This window comes from Nerophis ophidion, linkage group LG04, assembly GCF_033978795.1.
Source record: "Nerophis ophidion isolate RoL-2023_Sa linkage group LG04, RoL_Noph_v1.0, whole genome shotgun sequence".
NCBI classification, from domain to species: Eukaryota; Metazoa; Chordata; class Actinopteri; order Syngnathiformes; family Syngnathidae; genus Nerophis; species Nerophis ophidion.
The window spans coordinates 64,452,519-64,476,501 of NC_084614.1; the positions used below are offsets into that span (position 1 = coordinate 64,452,519).

At 40.7% G+C, this 23,983-nt stretch overlaps 1 protein-coding gene across 5 annotated transcripts in view; it reads right to left on the minus strand.

Annotated features, from left to right (window-relative positions):
- Positions 1–21,815, minus strand: part of grk6 (G protein-coupled receptor kinase 6) — a 69,198-nt gene extending 47,383 nt beyond the window's left edge. For 2 of the 5 annotated variants that reach the window (XM_061898798.1, XM_061898797.1), the window contains exon 1: positions 21,447–21,785. In XM_061898798.1, coding sequence (XP_061754782.1) covers positions 21,447–21,498 — 52 coding nt within the window. In that variant the 5' untranslated portion in view covers positions 21,499–21,785. Of the gene's footprint in view, positions 1–21,446 lie in introns of all 5 variants that reach the window. The other 3 variants (XM_061898801.1, XM_061898800.1, XM_061898799.1) reach the window with 2 other exon arrangements.
- Positions 21,816–23,983: the final 2,168 nt, after the last annotated feature.

Sequence of the window (23,983 nt, forward strand, 5' to 3'; positions counted from 1 at the left end):
AACTATGCTTATTGATGTACAATTACACAATAGCCATAAATGTAATATTGTTTCCAAAAACGTACAGATTATTTTGCATGCAATCAATTTAGAAACCAAAAATAGACAAGACAAAAGAAAATGATAGGTATTTTTTGTGAAAGATATTTAGTGTTAATCTTTTACAAAACGTTACTAAATTAATTCCCAAAGTCAAAAATATAGAAAAATTAAGCACATGTAATTGTTTTTTTGTTTTTGTTTTTAAATAAAGAGCTGCAATGAGCCAAATAGTAACACACAGTATGGTGCTTTGCAGTCAATCAAAACAGCAGCTGTATCAGCCATGTGATTTTTTTTTTTAAAGTGACACACACATCGAGATGTTGTGGGACACAATATCGCTCCTTGCGTTTCAGAGGGCATCGGTCATTCAGTATGGTTTTACCAATTACTAGCACAGTCTCATAAGTCAATTAACTCATCATTGTCTTGTCCAGCAGGAAGATGCTTTGACAAAACGTGTTGTTTTGTATAACTGCATTGTTTGTAGGTACAACAGTACATATTCCTATAATGGTTTCTGAATGTGTAAAAAAAAATTAAAATTTCAAATGTGTTAAAAAGCTACATACTGTATTACAGGGTTTACAGAGGGATATTCAACTCATTTTTTTTGAGGGCCACGTTTCCAGGCAGCTAAGGACCAAGGAACTTGACTTCTCTTTTTACTGTTAGTCTTATTTTGTATATTCCGGTGAACCAGCATCCTCTACAATAGATATTTGATTTTGGACTATTTATTTTGTCAGAGTTACAGGAGCGCTCTGCTATTTTTGAGGACCTTCTGCAAAAAAGCCATTCAAAGATCATCTCTATCACTAACTCTTCCGGGCTACGTTATACACCACCGGCCACCAACCCCGCCCACCTTAACCGACGCACGGAGGGGTGGGTGTTGGGTTGGTGGTAGCTGTGTGTATAATGTAACCCGGAAAAGTTAGGGATACGTGGGATTCTGGGTATTTGTTCTGTCGTGTTTATGTTGTGTTATAGTGCGGATGTTCTCCTGAAATGTGTTTGTCATTCTTGTTTGGTGTGGGTTCAGTGTGGCGCATATTGGTAAGAGTGCTAAAGTTGTTTAAACGGCCACCCTCAGTGTGACCTGTATGGCTGTTGAATAAGCATGCCTTGCAGTCTCTTACGTGTGTCTGCAATAGTCTCATCAAACAATTCTTTGGGCTGGCAAGCTATTTGTACAAGCTTTAGAGGGCGCTAGCGGTTGTGCCATCATTGTACGCCCTTATTGTTCATTGGGTGAACACCTTCGTACATTTGAGAGAATAGTTACTATGAAATTCAGGAGTCTCCCGGGAAAATTGGGAGGGTTGCAGGTGTGAAGCTGTCAAGCAGAATTCATATAAAGCTTGCGGGCTGGACTAACATTAAATTTTCTTATTAAGGTGCGGGCCGCGTTTCTGAGACCCCTGGTTTACACATAGCACAAAGCAAAAAAAAAGTCTGTATGCAGTATTATTGCATTATAAATTTCAAAAGAATTATGTTGCTCCCATTGTTTTCTTTACTTTGTTAAACGGGTCAAAATGGCTCTTTGAGTGGTAAAGGTTGCCGACCCCTGCCCTAAAGGAACACTTCTAAGTTGAAAAAATGACTATCAACTGCATCTAAAATAAACAAGCTACAGCAAAACCTTAGTTACATAAATTGCATCACAAAGAAAAATTTTGAAACTGCCAAAAAAGGGAGGATTTAAAGAGGTGCCTTGAGGTACGCCTCAGTTATGTTAACCACTAGTTTGGACCCCAGTGTTCTATGTTTGCTACTGTAGCAGAAATACGCAACTCCCCAATGCTGGAGGCTGGAGTGTCGAAGTTAACACACTGTCCTGGTATAACGTTTTATATGTCAAATCAGATGCTGGCTGATTTTGTGATAGTGTGATGCCGTATCTTTGTGTATATGCACATACAGTTACAGGAAACTGTGTGAAAGGCACAATGCCAGATTGTTACCGCTCTGATGGACTAATGTTGTGTGAGTAAGGTGCTTGAATTACTTTTAGAAACCGCTTTTGCTCCAGAATAGACCTTGTTACGAACAGCAGCACTACAGTAGCTCAAACGTCAGCTTTACGGATGCCACGCCATGCCGTTTGTCTATATCTGGGGAGTCACATGTTTTAAATGATTATATTTTTTATAGATTGATGGATAACTTGCTTTGAAATCAAAAGTTAAAATGACAAGCAGATTTTTAATTGTTTATTTTTGATGACCAAAAACAATTACTGGAACATCAATTAATATTAAAGTGTAGAACATTTGTAATTGCATGTGGAACAGTTTTCTGTTAAAATGGAAAGAACAAGTAGATTTTGCCAGAAATAGCGTTTATTATTTCCAGCTTTTTGCAAGCCACATAAATGAGGTGGTGGGCATTGTTAAAATGTTGCAGCATACCACATTACGTGAGGTATGCTGCAAAATAATGTGGTGGGCCACATTAGAATTATGTGGTGTGTCACCTTAAAGTTATAAGACGGGCCACTTAAAATAATATGGGGGTTCACAATAAAATGATGTGGCGGTCCACAATCGAGTGCAGTGGTGGACCACATACATTATGTGGCGGGCCACATAAAATGGTGTGGATTGCCATATAAATTCATGTGATGGTCCACATTAAAGAAATTGGCGGGCCACGTAAAAGATGTGGCACATCTCATAAAGTGATGTGGCGGGCCAGGTTAAAATGCCGTAGCAGACCACATTAAATGAAGGGGCGGACCACATACAGTGGGGCAAAAAAAGTATTTAGTCAGCCACCAATTGTGCAAGTTCCCCCACTTAAAATTATGAAATAGGTCTGTAATTTTCATCATAGGTACACTTCAACTGTGAGAGACAGAATGTGAAAAAAAATCCAGGAATTAACATTGTAGGAATTTTAAAGAATTTATTTGTAAGTAATGGTGGAAAATAAGTATTTGGTCAACTATTCAAAGCTCTCACTGATGGAAGGAGGTTTTGGCTCAAAATCTCACGATACATGGCCCCATTCATTATTTCCTTAACATGGATCAATCGTCCTGTCCCCTTAGCAGAAAAACAGCCCCAAAGCATGATGTTTCCACCCCCATGCTTCACAGTAGATATGGTGTTCTTGGGATGCAACTCAGTATTCTTCTTCCTCCAAACACGACGAGTTGAGTTTATACCAAAAAGTTATATTTTGGTGTTCTCTGACCACATGACATTCTCCCAATCCTCTGCTGTATCATCCATGTATCCATTTAGGTATAAACGCCACTCATCGTGTTTGGAGGAAAAAGAATATTGAGTTGCATCGCAAGAACACCATACCTTCTGTAAAGCATGGAGGTGGAAACATCATGCTTTAGGGCTGTTTTTCTGCTAAGGGGACAGGACGACTGATCCGTGTTAATGAAAGAATGAATGGGGCCATGTATCGTGAGATTTTGAGCCAAAACCTTCCATCAGTGAGAGCTTTGAATGGTTGACCAAATACCTATTTTCCACCATAATTTACAAATAAATTATTTTAAAATTCCTACAATGTGAATTCCTGGATTTTTTTTTCACATTCTGTCTCTCACAGTTGAAGTGTACCTATGATGAAAATTACAGACCTCTGTCATCATTTTAAGTGGGAGAACTTGCACAATCGGTGGCTGACTAAATACTTTTTTGCCCCACAGTAAAATAATGTGGCGGGCCACATTAGAATTATGTAGTATGCCACATTATAATTATGGGACAGGCCACGAAAAATCAAATGGGGGTTCACAATAAAATGATGTGGCTGTCCACGGTAGAGTGCAGTGGTGGGTCAGCATTAAATTATGTGGAGGGCCACATAAAATGGTGTGGATTGTCACATAAAATCATGTGATGGTCAATATTAAAGAAATTGGTGGGCCATATAAATAATGTGGCAGACCACACCACGTAAAATAATGTGGATGGCCACCTTAAAATGTCTTGGCGGAGCTCATAAAATGACGTGGCTGGCCACGTTAGAATTATGTGGTGTGCCACATTAACATGATGGGAAAGGCCACTTAAAATCAAGTGGCAGTTTACAAAAAAATTATGTGGCGGTCCAAATTAAATTGAAGTGGCGGGCCACAATTAAATTATGTCGCGGACCAGCTAAAAATGACGTGGAGGGCAACGTTAATTGATGTGGAATGCAACATTTAAATTATTGGGCGGCGCACAATAAATTGACGTGGCAGGCCAGATTTAACTCCCTGGCTTTCTGTTCGACACCTGTGGTCTATATGCACGCCTGAGTGGCACATGACTGTATTAGTCTTAGTGGCATCTGCCGGTAATAAAATTGTTTGTTCTGAGGTTGGATTTAGCTCGCTCCAACCTCTGCTCTGCCGCTAATAGGAAGCCTCTTGCATTGAGTAATTCTGTCTCCCTACCATTAACATTGACTGAATTAATGCCCAGCATACTGAGAGCACTAACGCAGATCAACTTACACGAGCATTAGAACTGTCTTTGTACTTCTAGGATGCAGTTTGAGCCACGCAGGATCGTAACCATTTCTTTTTCTCCCCCGAGTGACAGAAAGAGAATTTTGTTTACACTCTTGGGAGGTCGAGGGTCAACAGAAGGCCTGTGGCTGTGCTGCTCTGCTGATGGGACGCATCAGCTGGGACGATGTTTAACACAACACTCGGTAGCTAAGGGATGTGACAGTCTCTTGTTGTCCAAGTTAACCAGCATGTATGAAAACACAAAATGCTATAAAAGAAAAAATAGGCCATTATTATAACAAAGATAAGACATTGTCTACCCACAAAGTACTATTTGCTCACCCTCAACATCCTGTTTTGCAAACGACAGGACGATGCTGCAACGTCAAGCAGGGGAAACTTACTGTGTTGCTACACTTCATATTTCACAGAGAACCATGCTTTCATTGTAAAAAAAAAAAAAAAAAAAAAACTATGGACAATGAGTGCATGTCTCTTATATATATAAACAATACCAGTATTTTGGGCTGCACACTTGTAAAATACTAATGTGAAACCCTACTAAAGCGTGTTAGGGAATATGCATAGGCGCCGATCTACATTTCTGCCAGTGGGTGACTATGTGGGTTCCCTCCGGGTACTCCGGCTTCCTACCACCTCCAAAAACATGCACCTGGGGATAGGTTGATTGGCAACACTAAATTGGCCCTCGTGTGAGAATGTTATAAATATATAGATAGATAGGTTGTCCTTGTATAGCGCTTTTCTACCTTCAAGGTACTCAAAGCGCTTTGACACTACTTCCACATTTACCCATTCACACACAAATTCAAACACTGATGGAAGGAGCTGCCATGCAAGGCGCTAACCAGCACCCCTCAGGAGCAAGGGTGAAGTGTCTTGCTCAGGACACAACGGACGTGACGAGGTTGGTACTAGGTGGGAATTGAACCAGGGACCCTCGGGTTGCGCACGGCCTACTCTCCCACTGCGCCACGCCGTCCCCTGTTGTCTATCTGTGCTGGCCCTGCGATGAGGTGGTGACTTGTCCAGGGTGTACGCCGCCTTCCACCCGAATGGAGCTGAGATAGGCTCCAGCACCCCCTTGCACCCCGAAAGGGACAAGCTGTAGAAAATGGGTGGATGGATGGGTGATGAGTGTGTGTGTGTGTGTGTGTGTGCGTGTGTGTGTGTGTGTGTGTGTGTGTGTGTGTGTGTGTGTGTGTGTTTGTGTGTGTGTGTGTGTGTGTGTGTGTGTGTGTGTGTGTTAAAAAAATAGACGTTCAGCGTTGTATCCCATATGACTTGAGGCTTTATTATTTTGTAAAACAGACCAAACTCGCCAGAAAATTAACTACATGATTGATTTTTCAAAAATTATTTTGAAGATTAAAAGTTGCCATCAGTCTCACGCAGGTGCTCGGCATTGCACCCTAGGGGCCAGGGCTTATGGGGAATAGTATAATCCAGGGGTCACCAACGCGGTGCTCGCGGGCACCAGGTCACCCGTAAGGACCAGATGAGTAGCCCGCTGGCCTGTTTTAAAAATAGCACAAATAGCAGCACTTACCAGTGAGCTGCCTCTATTTTTCAAATTGTATTTATTTACTAGCAAGCTGGTCTCGCTTTGCTCAATATTTTTTAATTCTAAGAGAGACAAAACTCAAATAGAATTTGAAAATACAAGAAAATATTTTAAATACTTGGTCTTCACTTGTTTAAATAAATCCATTTATTTTATTACTTTGCTTCCTATAACTTTCAGAAAGACAATTTTAGAGAAAAAATACAACCTTAAAAATGGTTTTAGGATTTTTAAACACATATACCTTTTTACCTTTTAAATTCCTTCCTCTTCTTTCCTGACAATTTAAATCAATGTTCAGGTAAAAAAAAAATTTTATTGTAAAGAATAATACATGAATTTTAATTTAATTCTTAATTTTAGCATCTGTTTTTTCGACAAAAAACATTTGTAAAATATTTCTTCAAACTTATTATGATTAAAATTTAAAAAAAAATTTCTGGCAAATCTAAAAAAATCTGTGGAATCAAATTAAAATCTTATTTCAAAGTCTTTTGAATTTATTTTACAATTTTGGTTCTGGAAAATCTAGAAGAAATAATGAATGGTCTTTGTTAGAAATATAGCTTGGCCCGATTTGTTATATATTCTAACAAAGTGCAGGTTGGATTTTAACCTATTTAAAACATGTCATCAAAATTCTAAAATTAATCTTAATCAGGAAAAATCACTAATGATGTTCCATTAATTATTTTTTTTATTTTTTCAAGAAGATTCGAATTAGCTAGTTTTTCTCTTCTTTTTTTCGGTTGAATTTTGAATTTTAAAGACTCGAAATTGAAGATAAACTATGTTTCAAAATTAAATTTCATGTTTTTCCTGTTTTCTCCTCTTTTAAACTGTTCAATTAAGTGTTTTTTTTGTCATTTATTCTCTACAAAAAACCTTCCGAAAAAAGGAAAAAAAATGTACGACGGAATGACAGATAGAAATACCCATTTTATATATATATATATATATCCATCCATCCATTTTCTACCGCTTATTCCCTTTCGGGGTCGCGGGGGACGCTGGCGCCTATCTCAGCTACAATCGGGCGGAAGGCGGGGTACACCCTGGACAAATCGCCAGCTCATCGCAGGGCCAACACAGATAGACAGACAACATTCACACTCACATTCACACACTAGGGCCAATTTTAGTGTTGCCAATCAACCTATCCCCAGGTGCATGTCTTTGGAAGTGGGAGGAAGCCGGAGGAACCCACGCATTCACGGGGAGAACATGCAAACTCCACACAGAAAGATCCCGAGCCTGGATTTGAACCCAGGACTGCAGGACCTTCGTATTGTGAGGCAGACGCACTAACCCCTCTTCATATATATATATATATATATATATATATATATATATATATATATATATATATCTACCGCCCCCCAGGGCCCTATTCAGACTTTATTAATGAATTCTCAGAGTTCGTTGCTGATCTAGTGACACACGCCGATAATATAATCATAATGGGGGACTTTAATATCCATATGAATACCCCATCGGACCCACCGTGCGTAGCGCTCCAGACTGTAATTGATAGCTGTGGTCTCACACAAATAATAAATGAACCCACGCATCGCAACGGTAATACGATAGACCTAGTGCTTTTCAGGGGCATCACCGTTTCCAAAGTTACGATACTCCCGTATACTAAAGTATTGTCCGATCATTACCTTATAAAATTCGAGGTTCAGACGCATGTTCGTCAAACTAATAATAATAATACCTGCTATAGCAGCCGCAACATTAATACAGCCACAACGACAACTCTTGCTGACCTACTGCCCTCGGTAATGGCACCATTCCCAAAGTATGTGGGCTCTATTGATAACCTCACTAACAACTTTAACGACGCCCTGCGCGAAACCATTGATAACATAGCACCGCTAAAGTTAAAAAAGGCTCCAAAAAAGCGCACCCCGTGGTTTACAGAAGAAACTAGAGCTCAGAAATTATTATGTAGAAAGCTGGAACGCAAATGGCGCACGACTAAACTTGAGGTGCACCATCAAGCATGGAGCTATGGTTTAATAACTTATAAATGCATGCTTACCTTAGCTAAAGCTAAATATTACTCAAATCTCATCCACCGTAATAAAAACGATCCTAAATTTTTGTTCGCTAACCCAACAAGGGATTCCTTCCAGTAGCTCCACCCACTCAGCTGATGACTTTATGCAATTCTTTAGTAAGAAAATTGAAGTCATTAGAAAGGAGATTAAAGACAATGCGTCCCAGCTACAACGGGGTTCTATTAACACTGACACGATTGTATATACGGCGGATACTGCCCTCCAAAATAGTTTCTCTCGTTTTGAGGAAATAACATTAGAGGAATTGTTACAACGTGTAAATGGAATAAAACAGACAACATGTTTACTTGACCCTCTTCCTGGGAAACTGATCAAGGAGCTCTTTGAATTATTAGGTCCATCAGTGCTAAATATTATAAACTTATCACTCTCCTCGGGCAGTGTTCCCCTAGCATTCAAAAAAGCGGTTATTCATCCTCTTCTTAAAAGACCTAACCTCGATCCTGACCTCATGGTAAATTACCGACCGGTGTCTCACCTTCCCTTTATTTCAAAAATCCTTGAAAAAATTGTTGCGGAGCAGTTAAATGAACACTTAGCGTCTAACAATCTATGTGAAACCTTTCAATCCGGTTTCAGGGCAAATCACTCCACGGAGACAGCCCTCGCAAAAATGACTAATGATCTATTGCTAACGATGGATTCTGATGCGTCATCTATGTTGCTGCTCCTCGATCTTAGCGCTGCTTTCGATACCGTCGATCATAATATTTTATTAGAACGTATCAAAACACGAATTGGTATGTCAGACTTAGCCCTGTCTTGGTTTAACTCTTATCTTACTGATAGGATGCAGTGTGTCTCCCATAACAATGTGACCTCGGACTACGTTAAGGTAACGTGTGGAGTTCCCCAGGGTTCGGTCCTTGGCCCTGCACTCTTCAGCATCTACATGCTGCCGCTAGGTGACATCATACGCAAATACGGTATTAGCTTTCACTGTTATGCTGATGACACCCAACTCTACATGCCCCTAAAGCTGACCAACACGCCGGATTGTAGTCAGCTGGAGGCGTGTCTTAATGAAATTAAACAATGGATGTCCGCTAACTTTTTGCAACTCAACGCCAAAAAAACGGAAATGCTGATTATCGGTCCTGCTAGACACCGAACTCTATTTAATAATACAACTCTAACATTTGACAACCAAACAATTAAACAAGGTGACACGGTAAAGAATCTGGGTATTATCTTCGACCCAACTCTCTCCTTTGAGGCACACATTAAAAGCGTTACTAAAACGGCCTTCTTTCATCTCCGTAACATCGCTAAAATTCGCTCCATTCTGTCCACTAAAGACGCTGAGATCATTATCCATGCGTTTGTTACGTCTCGCCTCGACTACTGTAACGTATTATTTTCGGGTCTCCCCATGTCTAGCATTAAAAGATTACAGTTGGTACAAAATGCGGCTGCTAGACTTTTGACAAGAACAAGAAAGTTTGATCACATTACACCTGTACTGGCTCACCTGCACTGGCTTCCTGTGCACTTAAGATGTGACTTTAAGGTTTTACTACTTACGTATAAAATACTACACGGTCTAGCTCCATCTTATCTTGCCGATTGTATTGTACCATATGTCCCGGCAAGAAATCTGCGTTCAAAGGACTCCGGCTTATTAGTGATTCCCAAAGCCCAAAAAAAGTCTGCAGGCTATAGAGCATTTTCCGTTCGGGCTCCAGTACTCTGGAATACCCTCCCGGTAACAGTTCGCGATGCCACCTCAGTAGAAGCATTTAAGTCTCACCTTAAAACTCATTTGTATACTCTAGCCTTTAAATAGACTCCCTTTTTAGACCAGTTGATCTGCCGTTTCTTTTCTTTTTCTTCTATGTCCCACTCTCCCGTGTGGAGGGGGTCCGGTCCGATCCGGTGGCCATGTACTGCTCGCCTGTGTATCGGCTGGGGACATCTCTGCGCTGCTGGTCCGCCTACGCTTGGGATGGTTTCCTGCTGGCTCCGCTGTGAACGGGACTCTCGCTGCTGTGTCTTGGATCCTCTTTGGATTGGACTCTCGCGACTGTGTTGTATCCATTGTGGATTGAACTTTCACAGTATCATGTTAGACCCGCTCGACATCCATTGCTTTCCTCCTCTCTAAGGTTCTCATAGTCATCATTGTCACCGACGTCCCACTGGGTCATTATTGTCACCGATGTCCCACTGGGTGTGAGTTTTCCTTGCCCTTATGTGGGCCTACCGAGGATGTCGTGGTGGTTTGTGCAGCCCTTTGAGACATTAGTGATTTAGGGCTATATAAGTAAACTTGATTGATTGATATATATATATATATATATATATATATTCATATATATATATATATATATATATATATATATATATATATATTTATATATATATATATATATATATATATATATATATATATATATATATCAAAGGTAAATTGAGCAAATTGGCTATTTTTGGCAATTTATTTAAGTGTGTATCAAACTGGTAGCCCTTCGCATTAATCAGTACCCAAGAAGTAGCTCTTGGTTTCAAAAAGGTTGGTGACCCCTGGTAAAATCGATAATTGTTAATTTAGCTACATCTTGCGGGATGGTTTATAAGCGTAAAATTGCAGTGTTAGTTAAAGGCCTACTGAAACCCACTACTACCGACCACGCAGTCTGATAGTTTATATATCAATGATGAAATATTAACATTGCAACATGCCAATACGGCCTTTTTGGTTTACTAAATTGCAATTTTAAATTTCCCGCGAAATGTCTTGTTGAAAACGTTGCGGTATGATGACGTGTGCGTTTGACGTCACCGGTTGTAGTGGACATTTTTTTCTAGCCCGATCCAAGCTATAAGTAGTCTGCTTTAATCACATAATTACAGAGTATTCTGGACATCTGTGTTGCTGAATCTTTTGCAATTTGTTCAATTAATAATGGAGAAGTCAAAGTAGAAAGATGGAGGTGGGAAGCTTTTAGCCTTAAGCAGCACAAACACAGCCGGTGTTTCCTTGTTTAAAATTCCCGAAGGTGAAGCTTTATTATGGAACAGAGCGGTCAAGCGAACATGTCAACCGGCAGGTTTTGGTGAGAAAATTGTGCTAATAAGTCGGCACTTATTGTAGACATGAGCGGAGCTTGCGTCCTCCTGCAGCTGCGGGCTATTACCTCCCACCACCGGAGAAATGGTGGTCACCACAACCGTGGCCACACCCCGCCGACTTTCAGGTACCATATAATCTCACTAAAACACTATTAACACAATAAGCAGGTAAGGGATTTTCCAGAATTATCCTATTAATGCAGGGGTCGGGAACCTTTTTGGCTGAGAGAGCCATGAAAGCCAAATATTTTAAAATGTATTTCCGTGAGAGCCATATCATATTTTTTTAACATTGAGTACAACTAAATGCGTGCATTTTTTAAGTGAAACCAACATTTTTAGAGTATAATAAGGCTTTAATTATTTTTAATAACATTGTTATTTTTTGAACAGGTGCGGTTGAAACGGATGGATGGATTAAAATGCATGAAGAATGTTTTATATTTTGAACATTTTTTTTAACATCGTGATTACCAGCAGAATTATTCATTACTTATCGTGTTAAGCAATGTCAGCTAAGATTTATCTGAGAGCCAGATGCAGTCATCAAAAGAGCCACATCTGGCTCTAGAGCCATAGGTTCCCTACCCCTGTATTAATGTGTCTAATATCTGAATCGCTCTCACTGCCCTCGCCTTTATTTTTTTCTAGTCCTTCACTCTCACTATCCTCATCCACAAATCCTTCATCCTCGTTCAAATTAATGGGGAAATTGTCGCTTTCTCGGTCCGAATCGCTCTCGCTGCTGGTGGCCATGATTGTAAACAATGTGAGGATGTGAGGAGCTCCACAACCAGTGACGTCAGGCGCACATCGTCAGCTACTTCCGGTACAAGCAAGGTTTTTTAATTAGCGACCAAAACATGCGAACTTTATCGTCGATGTTCTCTACTAAATCCTTTTAGCAAAAATACGGCAATATCACAAAATGATCAAGTATGACGCATAGAATGGACCTGTTTAAATAAGAAAATCTCATTTTAGTAGGCCTTTAAACCTAATGTCATTAGTCGGATTTCTCCATCAAAATGACAATATTTACATGCCGAATCAACCAACCGTAGCCAAGTAGACGTCAAATCAATACATAGCGCTATAGAAGACGTATATGCAGGTGCAGGTGACCGAATTAAGACTTTAGATGGCTTACTTTTCGAATCCCTTACCTGCTATTGTGTTAATAGTGTTTTGGTGAGAAAATGGTGCTAATAAGTCGGCTCTTATTGTAGACATGAGCGGAGCTTGCATCCTCCTGCAACTGCAGGCTATTAGCTCCTACCACCGGAGACATGGTGGTCACCACACCTGTGGCCACACCCCTCCGACTTTCAGGTACCATATAATCTCACTAAAACACTATTAACACAATAAGCAGGTAAGGGATTTTCCAGAATGATCCTAGTAAATGTGTCTAATATCTGAATCGCTCTCACTGCCCTCGCCTTTTTTTTTCTAGTCCTTCACTCTCAATATCCTCATCCACAAATCTTTCATCCTTGCTCAAATTAATGGGGAAATTGTCGCTTTCTCGGTCCGAATCGCTCTTGCTGCTGGTGGCCATGATTGTAAACAATGTGAGGATGTGAGGAGCTCCACAACCAGTGACGTCAGGCGCACATCGTCTGCTACTTCCGGTACAGGCAAGGCTTTTTTATTAGCGACCAAAACATGCAAACTTTATCATAGATGTTCTCTACTAAATCCTTTCAGCAAAAATATGGCAATATCGCGAAATGATCAAGTATGACACATAGAATGGACCTGTTTAAATAAGAAAATCTCATTTCAGTAGGCCTTTAAACCTAATGTCATTAGTCGGATTTCTGCATCAAAATGACAATATTTACATGCCGAATCAACCAACCGTAGCCAAGTAGACGTCAAATCAATACATAGCGCTATAGAAGACGTATATGCAGGTGCAGGTGACCGAATTAAGACTTTAGATGGCTTACTTTTCGAATCCCTTACCTGCTATTGTGTTAATAGTGTTTTGGTGAGAAAATGGTGCTAATAAGTCGGTTCTTATTGTAGACATGAGCGGAGCTTGCGTCCTCCTGCAACTGCGGGCTATTAGCTCCTACCACCGGAGACATGGTGGTCACCACACCTGTGGCCACACCCCTCCGACTTTCAGGTACCATATAATCTCACTAAAACACTATTAACACAATAAGCAGGTAAGGGATTTTCCAGAATGATCCTAGTAAATGTGTCTAATATCTGAATCGCTCTCACTGCCCTCGCCTTTTTTTTCTTTCTAGTCCTTCACTCTCACTATCCTCATCCACAAATCTTTCATCCTCGCTCAAATTAATGGGGAAATTGTCGCTTTCTCGGTCCGAATCGCTCTCGCTGCTGGTGGCCATGATTCTAAACAATGTGAGGATGTGAGGAGCTCCACAACCAGTGACGTCAGGCGCACATCGTCAGCTACTTCCGGTACAAGCAAGGTTTTTTTATTAGCGACCAAAACATGCGAACTTTATCGTCGATGTTCTCTACTAAATCCTTTCAGCAAAAATACGGCAATATCACAAAATGATCAAGTATGACGCATAGAATGGACCTGTTTAAATAAGAAAATCTCATTTCAGTAGGCCTTTAAACCTAATGTCATTAGTCGGATTTCTTCATCAAAATGACAATATTTAAATGCCGAATCAACAAACCGTAGCCAAGTAGACGTCAAATCAATACATAGCGCTATAGAAGACGTATATGCAGGTGCAGGTGACCGAATTAAGACTTTAGATGGCTTACTTTTCGAATCCCTCACCTGCTATTGTGTTAATAGTGTTTTGGTGAGAAAATGGTGCTAATAAGTCGGCTCTTATTGTAGACATGAGCGGAGCTTGCGTCCTCCTGCAACTGCGGGCTATTAGCTCCTACCACCGGAGACATGGTGGTCACCACACCTGTGGCCACACCCCTCCGACTTTCAGGTACCATATAATCTCACTAAAACACTATTAACACAATAAGCAGGTAAGGGATTTTCCAGAATGATCCTAGTAAATGTGTCTAATATCTGAATCGCTCTCACTGCCCTCGCCTTTTTTTTTCTAGTCCTTCACTCTCAATATCCTCATCCACAAATCTTTCATCCTTGCTCAAATTAATGGGGAAATTGTCGCTTTCTCGGTCCGAATCGCTCTTGCTGCTGGTGGCCATGATTGTAAACAATGTGAGGATGTGAGGAGCTCCACAACCAGTGACGTCAGGCGCACATCGTCTGCTACTTCCGGTACAGGCAAGGCTTTTTTATTAGCGACCAAAACATGCAAACTTTATCGTCGATGTTCTCTACTAAATCCTTTCAGCAAAAATACGGCAATATCACGAAATGATCAAGTATGACGCATAGAATGGACCTGTTTAAATAAGAAAATCTCATATCAGTAGGCCTTTAAACCTAATGTCATTAGTCGGATTTCTTCATCAAAATGACAATATTTAAATGCCGAATCAACCAACCGTAGCCAAGTAGACGTCAAATCAATACATAGCGCTATAGAAGACGTATATGCAGGTGCAGGTGACCGAATTAAGACTTTAGATGGCTTACTTTTCGAATCCCTTACCTGCTATTGTGTTAATAGTGTTTTGGTGAGAAAATGGTGCTAATAAGTCGGCTCTTATTGTAGACATGAGCGGAGCTTGCGTCCTCCTGCAACTGCGGGCTATTAGCTCCTACCACCGGAGACATGGTGGTCACCACACCTGTGGCCACACCCCTCCGACTTTCAGGTACCATATAATCTCACTAAAACACTATTAACACAATAAGCAGGTAAGGGATTTTCCAGAATGATCCTAATAAATGTGTCTAATATCTGAATCGCTCTCACTGCCCTCGCCTTTTTTTTTCTAGTCCTTCACTCTCAATATCCTCATCCACAAATCTTTCATCCTTGCTCAAATTAATGGGGAAATTGTCGCTTTCTCGGTCCGAATCGCTCTTGCTGCTGGTGGCCATGATTGTAAACAATGTGAGGATGTGAGGAGCTCCACAACCAGTGACGTCAGGCGCACATCGTCTGCTACTTCCGGTACAAGCAAGGTTTTTTTATTAGCGACCAAAACATGCGAACTTTATCATAGATGTTCTCTACTAAATCCTTTCAGCAAAAATATGGCAATATCGCGAAATGATCAAGTATGACACATAGAATGGACCTGTTTAAATAAGAAAATCTCATTTCAGTAGGCCTTTAAACCTAATGTTATTAGTCGGATTTCTGCATCAAAATGACAATATTTAAATGCCGAATCAACCAACCGTAGCCAAGTAGACCTCAAATCAATCAATAGCGCAATAGAAGACGTATATGCAGGTGCAGGTGACCGAATTAAGACTTTAGATGGCTTACTTTTCGAATCCCTTACCTGCTATTGTGTTAATAGTGTTTTGGTGAGAAAATGGTGCTAATAAGTCGGCTCTTATTGTAGACATGAGCGGAGCTTGCGTCCTCCTGCAACTGCGGGCTATTAGCTCCTACCACCGGAGACATGGTGGTCACCACACCTGTGGCCACACCCCTCCGACTTTCAGGTACCATATAATCTCACTAAAACACTATTAACACAATAAGCAGGTAAGGGATTTTCCAGAATGATCCTAGTAAATGTGTCTAATATCTGAATCGCTCTCACTGCCCTCGCCTTTTTTTTTCTAGTCCTTCACTCTCAATATCCTCATCCACAAATCTTTCATCCTTGCTCAAATTAATGGGGAAATTGTCGCTTTCTCGGTCCGAATCGCTCTTGCTGCTGGTGGCCATGATTGTAAACAATGTGAGGATGTGAGGAGCTCCACAACCAGTGACGTCAGGCGCACATCGTCTGCTACTTCCGGTACAGGCAAGGCTTTTTTATTAGCGACCAAAACATGCAAACTTTATCATAGATGTTCTCTACTAAATCCTTTCAGCAAAAATATGGCAATATCGCGAAATGATCAAGTATGACACATAGAATGGACCTGTTTAAATAAGAAAATCTCATTTCAGTAGGCCTTTAAACCTAATGTCATTAGTCGGATTTCTGCATCAAAATGACAATATTTACATGCCGAATCAACCAACCGTAGCCAAGTAGACGTCAAATCAATACATAGCGCTATAGAAGACGTATATGCAGGTGCAGGTGACCGAATTAAGACTTTAGATGGCTTACTTTTCGAATCCCTTACCTGCTATTGTGTTAATAGTGTTTTGGTGAGAAAATGGTGCTAATAAGTCGGTTCTTATTGTAGACATGAGCGGAGCTTGCGTCCTCCTGCAACTGCGGGCTATTAGCTCCTACCACCGGAGACATGGTGGTCACCACACCTGTGGCCACACCCCTCCGACTTTCAGGTACCATATAATCTCACTAAAACACTATTAACACAATAAGCAGGTAAGGGATTTTCCAGAATGATCCTAGTAAATGTGTCTAATATCTGAATCGCTCTCACTGCCCTCGCCTTTTTTTTCTTTCTAGTCCTTCACTCTCACTATCCTCATCCACAAATCTTTCATCCTCGCTCAAATTAATGGGGAAATTGTCGCTTTCTCGGTCCGAATCGCTCTCGCTGCTGGTGGCCATGATTCTAAACAATGTGAGGATGTGAGGAGCTCCACAACCAGTGACGTCAGGCGCACATCGTCAGCTACTTCCGGTACAAGCAAGGTTTTTTTATTAGCGACCAAAACATGCGAACTTTATCGTCGATGTTCTCTACTAAATCCTTTCAGCAAAAATACGGCAATATCACAAAATGATCAAGTATGACGCATAGAATGGACCTGTTTAAATAAGAAAATCTCATTTCAGTAGGCCTTTAAACCTAATGTCATTAGTCGGATTTCTTCATCAAAATGACAATATTTAAATGCCGAATCAACAAACCGTAGCCAAGTAGACGTCAAATCAATACATAGCGCTATAGAAGACGTATATGCAGGTGCAGGTGACCGAATTAAGACTTTAGATGGCTTACTTTTCGAATCCCTCACCTGCTATTGTGTTAATAGTGTTTTGGTGAGAAAATGGTGCTAATAAGTCGGCTCTTATTGTAGACATGAGCGGAGCTTGCGTCCTCCTGCAACTGCGGGCTATTAGCTCCTACCACCGGAGACATGGTGGTCACCACACCTGTGGCCACACCCCTCCGACTTTCAGGTACCATATAATCTCACTAAAACACTATTAACACAATAAGCAGGTAAGGGATTTTCCAGAATGATCCTAGTAAATGTGTCTAATATCTGAATCGCTCTCACTGCCCTCGCCTTTTTTTTTCTAGTCCTTCACTCTCAATATCCTCATCCACAAATCTTTCATCCTTGCTCAAATTAATGGGGAAATTGTCGCTTTCTCGGTCCGAATCGCTCTTGCTGCTGGTGGCCATGATTGTAAACAATGTGAGGATGTGAGGAGCTCCACAACCAGTGACGTCAGGCGCACATCGTCTGCTACTTCCGGTACAGGCAAGGCTTTTTTATTAGCGACCAAAACATGCAAACTTTATCGTCGATGTTCTCTACTAAATCCTTTCAGCAAAAATACGGCAATATCACGAAATGATCAAGTATGACGCATAGAATGGACCTGTTTAAATAAGAAAATCTCATATCAGTAGGCCTTTAAACCTAATGTCATTAGTCGGATTTCTTCATCAAAATGACAATATTTAAATGCCGAATCAACCAACCGTAGCCAAGTAGACGTCAAATCAATACATAGCGCTATAGAAGACGTATATGCAGGTGCAGGTGACCGAATTAAGACTTTAGATGGCTTACTTTTCGAATCCCTTACCTGCTATTGTGTTAATAGTGTTTTGGTGAGAAAATGGTGCTAATAAGTCGGCTCTTATTGTAGACATGAGCGGAGCTTGCGTCCTCCTGCAACTGCGGGCTATTAGCTCCTACCACCGGAGACATGGTGGTCACCACACCTGTGGCCACACCCCTCCGACTTTCAGGTACCATATAATCTCACTAAAACACTATTAACACAATAAGCAGGTAAGGGATTTTCCAGAATGATCCTAATAAATGTGTCTAATATCTGAATCGCTCTCACTGCCCTCGCCTTTTTTTTTCTAGTCCTTCACTCTCAATATCCTCATCCACAAATCTTTCATCCTTGCTCAAATTAATGGGGAAATTGTCGCTTTCTCGGTCCGAATCGCTCTTGCTGCTGGTGGCCATGATTGTAAACAATGTGAGGATGTGAGGAGCTCCACAACCAGTGACGTCAGGCGCACATCGTCTGCTACTTCCGGTACAAGCAAGGTTTTTTTATTAGCGACCAAAACATGCGAACTTTATCATAGATGTTCTCTACTAAATCCTTTCAGCAAAAATATGGCAATATCGCGAAATGATCAAGTATGACACATAGAATGGACCTGTTTAAATAAGAAAATCTCATTTCAGTAGGCCTTTAAACCTAATGTTATTAGTCGGATTTCTGCATCAAAATGACAATATTTAAATGCCGAATCAACCAACCGTAGCCAAGTAGACCTCAAATCAATCAATAGCGCAATAGAAGACGTATATGCAGGTGCAGGTGACCGAATTAAGACTTTAGATGGCTTACTTTTCGAATCCCTTACCTGCTATTGTGTTAATAGTGTTTTGGTGAGAAAATGGTGCTAATAAGTCGGCTCTTATTGTAGACATGAGCGGAGCTTGCGTCCTCCTGCAACTGCGGGCTATTAGCTCCTACCACCGGAGACATGGTGGTCACCACACCTGTGGCCACACCCCTCCGACTTTCAGGTACCATATAATCTCACTAAAACACTATTAACAGAATAAGCAGGTAAGGGATTTTCCAGAATTATCCTAGTAAATGTGTCTAATATCTGAATCGCTCTCACTGCCCTCGCCTTTTTTTTTTCTAGTCCTTCACTCTCAATATCCTCATCCACAAATCTTTCATCCTTGCTCAAATTAATGGGGAAATTGTCGCTTTCTCGGTCCGAATCGCTCTTGCTGCTGGTGGCCATGATTGTAAACAATGTGAGGATGTGAGGAGCTCCACAACCAGTGACGTCAGGCGCACATCGTCTGCTACTTTCGGTACAGGCAAGGCTTTTTTATTAGCGACTAAAACATGCAAACTTTATCATAGATGTTCTCTACTAAATCCTTTCAGCAAAAATATGGCAATATCGCGAAATGATCAAGTATGACACATAGAATGGACCTGTTTAAATAAGAAAATCTCATTTCAGTAGGCCTTTAAACCTAATGTCATTAGTCGGATTTCTGCATCAAAATGACAATATTTACATGCCGAATCAACCAACCGTAGCCAAGTAGACGTCAAATCAATACATAGCGCTATAGAAGACGTATATGCAGGTGCAGGTGACCGAATTAAGACTTTAGATGGCTTATTTTTCGAATCCCTTACCTGCTATTGTGTTAATAGTGTTTTGGTGAGAAAATGGTGCTAATAAGTCGGCTCTTATTGTAGACATGAGCGGAGCTTGCGTCCTCCTGCAACTGCGGGCTATTAGCTCCTACCACCGGAGACATGGTGGTCACCACACCTGTGGCCACATCCCTCCGACTTTCAGGTACCATATAATCTCCCTAAAACACTATCAACACAATAAGCAGGTAAGGGATTTTCCAAAATGATCCTAGTAAATGTGTCTAATATCTGGATTGCTCTCACTGCCCTCGCCTTTTTTTTCTTTCTAGTCCTTCACTCTCACTATCCTCATCCACAAATCTTTCATCCTCGCTCAAATTAATGGGGAAATTGTCGCTTTCTCGGTCCGAATCGCTCTCGCTGCTGGTGGCCATGATTGTAAACAATGTGAGGATGTGAGGAGCTCCACAACCAGTGACGTCAGGCGCACATCGTCAGCTACTTCCGGTACATGCAAGGTTTTTTTATTAGCGACCAAAACATGCGAACTTTATCGTCGATGTTCTCTACTAAATCCTTTTAGCAAAAATACGGCAATATCACGAAATGATCAAGTATGACGCATAGAATGGACCTGTTTGAATAAGAAAATCTCATTTCAGTAGGCCTTTAAACCTAATGTCATTAGTCGGATTTCTTCATCAAAATGACAATATTTACATGCCGAATCAACCAACCGTAGCCAAGTAGACGTCAAATCAATACATAGCGCTATAGAAGACGTATATGCAGGTGCAGGTGACCGAATTAAGACTTTAGATGGCTTACTTTTCGAATCCCTTACCTGCTATTGTGTTAATAGTGTTTTGGTGAGAAAATGGTGCTAATAAGTCGGCTCTTATTGTAGACATGAGCGTAACTTGCGTCCTCCTGCAACTGCGGGCTATTAGCTCCTACCACCGGAGACATGGTGGTCACCACACCTGTGGCCACACCCCTCCGACTTTCAGGTACCATATAATCTCACTAAAACACTATTAACACAATAAGCAGGTAAGGGATTTTCCAGAATGATCCTAGTAAATGTGTCTAATATCTGAATCGCTCTCACTGCCCTCGCCTTTTTTTTTTTCTAGTCCTTCACTCTCAATATCCTCATCCACAAATCTTTCATCCTTGCTCAAATTAATGGGGAAATTGTCGCTTTCTCGGTCCGAATCGCTCTTGCTGCTGGTGGCCATGATTGTAAACAATGTGAGGATGTGAGGAGCTCCACAACCAGTGACGTCAGGCGCACATCGTCTGCTACTTCCGGTACAGGCAAGGCTTTTTTATTAGCGACTAAAACATGCGAACTTTATCATAGATGTTCTCTACTAAATCCTTTCAGCAAAAAATATGGCAATATCGCGAAATGATCAAGTATGACACATAGAATGGACCTGTTTAAATAAGAAAATCTCATTTCAGTAGGCCTTTAAACCTAATGTCATTAGTCGGATTTCTGCATCAAAATGACAATATTTACATGCCGAATCAACCAACCGTAGCCAAGTAGACGTCAAATCAATCAATAGCGCAATAGAAGACGTATATGCAGGTGCAGGTGACCGAATTAAGACTTTAGACGGGTTAGTTTTCGAATTGAGTTCCGCACGTCAGTAGTGAGAATGCGGTGCGTGTATGCGAATACATCCCCCACGGTGTGTCCCATCGTTATTAAACTATGCGATCAGCATCAAAGCCACTTGTCATCCGTGACACAAGACACCAGACACTGGAGCTGTCACTCCGCCATCTCCATCCTCACCTTCCCGGGCTTTCAGTAGCACGGTGTTGGCCACGATGTTCTCCAGCTCCATGTTGTCTCAGGTTAAAGCAGCAACAACCGGGCCGAGCTCCAACGCCGCCCTCCACCTCGGCGACTTTAAAACTACCTTAACGCTGTCCACCACCTCCTCCCACCGGCCGGCCCGTGGACAAAACAGCCTTCCAGTTTCGTTGCTTGTTTGATTGAAACTTTTATTAGTCTTCCCCCCGCAGTCCTGTCCGGTGACATCCACACTCCTCCTCCCTCTCTCTCCGCCCCATAGCTGCCACCGAAGACCACAACCCAACGTAGACGTCGGACTCGGTGCGTCAACTGGAGTTGAAATTTGAGTCTCCCTCTCTTGCTTCTACACTGCCTATAGCTGAAAAAAACTGTCACGCAAAAAAAAAAAATCTATATTTTCAACATGATTTGACTTTTTTATTTAAAAAAAAAAACACGGTGGTTACTGAGTACCACTAGAGGGAGCACGTTGAGTAGAAATGAGACGTTGGCGAACGAGTTGAGTTTTTTTTTAATGTTCCATTAATGTGAACGATGATAACCGATTCGTTTGAGAGCCGTTGGCGAACGAGCTGAGTTTTTTTAACAGCACCCAAACGGTTCGTTTGGGAGCCGTTTTTATGCTCATATAGATTAGAGATGGGATGTATGGCTTTTTGAAGGGAGACAGACCTTGTGGATTCGTTCCTTTTAAAAGAGCCGTTCAAAAGGCTGGCTCGTACTTCAAAATATATTCTTCACCAACCTTTTTGAAACCAAGAGCTGCTTCTTGGGTACTGATTAATGCGAAGGGCTACCAGTTTGATACACACTTAAATAAATTGCCAGAAATAGCTAATTTGCTCCATTTACCTTTAATAAATAAATCTATATATATATTTAAAAAAGGGTATTTCTGTCTGTCATTCAGTCGTACATTTTTTTTCCTTTTACGGAAGGTTTTTTGTACAGAATAAATTATGAAAAAAACACTTAATTCAGGGGTAGAGAACCTATGGCTCTCGAGCAAGATGTTGCTCTTTTGATGACTGCATCTGGCTCTCAGATAAACCTTACCTGACATTGCTTAACACAATAAGTAATAATTCTGCTGTTAATCACAGTTTTGATTGATTGATTGATTGATTCATTCATTCATTCATTCATTAATTCATTCATTCATTCATTCATTCATTCACTCATTCATTGATTCATTGAAACTTTTATTAGTAGATTGGAAAGTACAGTACATATTCCGTACAATTGACCACTAAATGGTTACACCCGAATAAGTTTTTTAACTTGTTTAAGTCGGGATCTACGTAAATCAATTCATGGTACGTGTTAAAAACAATGTTAAAAATATAAAACATTCTCATGCATTTTAATCCATCCATCTGTTTTCAACCCCACCAGTTCAAGAAGTCGCATTAAGAAGTATTTTTTTTATTATTGGTTATCTTCAGAATAACAATGTTATTAAAAAGAATAAGAGATGTATTATACTCTAAAAATGTTGGTCTTACTTAAAAATGCACGCATTTAGTTGTATTCAGTCTGGATGGTTCGCTTCCCCTTTGGTCCGGATGACACGATGTCGAATATTTCCAAAAATAATTTGAAATGTGGACTCGTCAGACCACAGAACACTTTTCCACTTTGCATGAGTCCATCATAGATCATCTCGGGCCCAGGGAAGCCGGCAGCGTTTCGGGATGTTGTTGATAAAGGGCTTTCGCTTTGCATAGTAGAGCTTTAACTTGCACTTACAGATGTAGCGACGAACTGTATTTAGTGACAGTGGTTTTCTGAAGTGTTCCTGAGCCCATGTGGTGAAATCCTTTAGAGATTGATGTCGGTTTTTGATACAGTGCCGTCTGAGGGATCGAAGGTCACGGTCATTCGATGTTTGTTTCCAGTCATGACGCTTACGTGGAGTGATTTCTCCAGATTCTCTGAACCGTTTGATGATATTATGGACCGTAGACGTTGAAATCCCTAAATTTCTTGCATTTGCACTTTGAGAAATGTTGTTCTTAAACTGTTTGACTATTTGCTCATGCAGTTGTGGACAAAAAGGGGTGTACCTCGTCCCATCCTTTCTTGTGAAAGACTGAGCATTTTTGGGAAGCTGTTTTTATACTCAATCATGGCTCCCACTTGTTCCCAATTAGCCTGCACACCTGTGGGGTGTTCCAAATAAGTGCTTGATGAGAATTCCTCAACTTTATCAGTCTTTATTGCCTCTTTTCCCAACTTCTTTGTCACGTGTTGCTGGCTTCAAATTCTAAAGTTAATAATTATTTGCAAAAAAAAAAATGTTTATTAGTTTGAACATCAAATATGTTGTCTTTGTAGCATATTCAATTGAATATGGGTTGAAAAGAATTTGCAAATCATTGTATTTTGTTTATATTTACATCTAAAACAATTTCCCAACTCATATAGAAATAGAGTTTGTATATGTAATCAACTTATCAATTTATTGTGTCTGCTGGGAAATTTGTAGCTGAAATTGTTGCAGTACTACCTTT